This window comes from Myotis davidii, unplaced genomic scaffold (assembly GCF_000327345.1).
Source record: "Myotis davidii unplaced genomic scaffold, ASM32734v1 scaffold333, whole genome shotgun sequence".
Taxonomy (NCBI): Eukaryota; Metazoa; Chordata; class Mammalia; order Chiroptera; family Vespertilionidae; genus Myotis; species Myotis davidii.
The window spans coordinates 1941673-1943332 of NW_006285266.1; the positions used below are offsets into that span (position 1 = coordinate 1941673).

Here is a 1660-nt window from a genome sequence, read left to right on the forward strand (position 1 = left end):
GATTGAAAAAAAAAAACAGCAAGGGTAGCCTACAAGAAAACTACCAGCCTTTCACGGTCAGTGGAAAACAATGCTAATTGACCTACAACTTCAAACCCCACCTCATGTTGTGGCGACCCCCAACCATAAAATTATTTTTGTTGCTACTTCATAATTGTAATTTTACTACTGTTATGAATCGTTATGTAAATATTGCCGTTGACCAGGGCCAGGATGACGTTGCCCAGCGCGGACAGGGACAGGCACAGCCCCGCGCCGCCCTCGCGGTTCTTGCTGAGCGCTTTCACGCAGCTGCCCAGGTCGATGAGGTGCAGGCGGCTGCGGCCCCCGGACACTGTCGGGGAGAGAGGACCAGAGAAGGGTTAGGGCCTGGCAGACACTCCCCTGTCCTTCAGTAGCTCCTCGGGGAATCCGAAACCATGTATCTGCTTAACCCTCATGGCCACGACGTCAGGTAGGCGTCATTTCCGTTTAAACAGACGAGGATGGCACCCGGTGAGTCTTGTTGGTTACTGGTCACGGTGTTCTGAATCTTACAAAGCCTTCCCCACGCATTGTATCAGCCCCGGACACGTCCTCGGATGTGCAGCTACAACCCCAGTTTACGCCGCGTGAAGGTTCAGAAAGAGAGAAGGAGTCCTCACAGTGGGAAACGCATTCGCACAGACGATGGATGGGTGGTTGTCCCCAGTTTTCTAAGCTCCGCTCTGTAGGGTTTTTAGATAAAATGCAGGATTCCCACACACCTCCTGCAATTCTGGGCGGCACAATTATACTAAAGGTGATTTGTTGTTTATCTGAAACTTAACTTGGCAGCCAGTAGTGTCATTGGTTAAATCTGGCCGCCCTTGTCCTAAGGGGTGGGCCGGCCCATCGTCTGCCCCTTGCTCCCATCACCATGAGGCAGGGACATCCGTGCCATGCCATGGGTACACACCCACCAAGGGCCATGGAGACTGGAGACCTCAACTCAGGCGCCTTCCTTTTCCCTCTGACCTGAGCAGCCTAAAGCCAGGCCGGGGTGGGCGTCAGCATTCCCATCGTTGTTGAACACGAGGTTTTGGAAAAAGAGAAGAGAAAGCAGAAGGTCTAGTAGAAAACCCAACACAATCACGCCGGGTGACAAATGCCATGGTTCCCTGACGTTCCGTCCAGCACACGTCACCGGTCTCTGACATGCACCGATTCGTCCTGGGAACGCCTGTGGGTGGGGCTGGACGGGACCCCAGGGAAGGAAATTCCCAGTGAAAGGAGAACAGGTGTGTCCTGGGCCGCAGGATCCTGGAACTGACCGAGTTGGAACCTGAATGACCCAGGGGTGACCATCTGAGTTGGCTGCTCATCACAGAGACCCCGACCGGAGCTCGGGTCATCGGGGTATAACTCAGGGTCACAGCAGGCAGAGGCCAAGCCAGTGCCGGGAAGGAAGAGCCCACGTGTGTCTGCCATGCGCCAGGCACCGCACAGACAGCCACCTGCGATTCCCGCGGTAAAACCACAAGCCAGACACCCTCGTCCTCTTCATAGATGAGAACACAGATGTTTAGTGAAACAGCCCAATTGTCCATCAGCAGGTGGACAGGCAAACGGTGGCCCATCCGCCTAGAACAGTGGTCGGCAAACTGTGGCTCGGCAGACACATGCGGCTCTTTGGTCCCTT

At 54.8% G+C, this 1660-nt stretch overlaps 1 protein-coding gene across 1 annotated transcript in view; it reads right to left on the reverse strand.

The window, feature by feature from the left end:
• LOC102774633 (kinesin-like protein KIF26B) overlaps positions 1 to 1660 on the reverse strand; it is a 70056-nt gene that overhangs the window by 29779 nt on the left and 38617 nt on the right. Inside the window, exon 8 of the mRNA XM_015558960.1 lies at positions 148 to 334. Coding sequence (XP_015414446.1) covers positions 148 to 334 — 187 coding nt within the window. The remainder of the gene's footprint in view (positions 1 to 147; positions 335 to 1660) is intronic.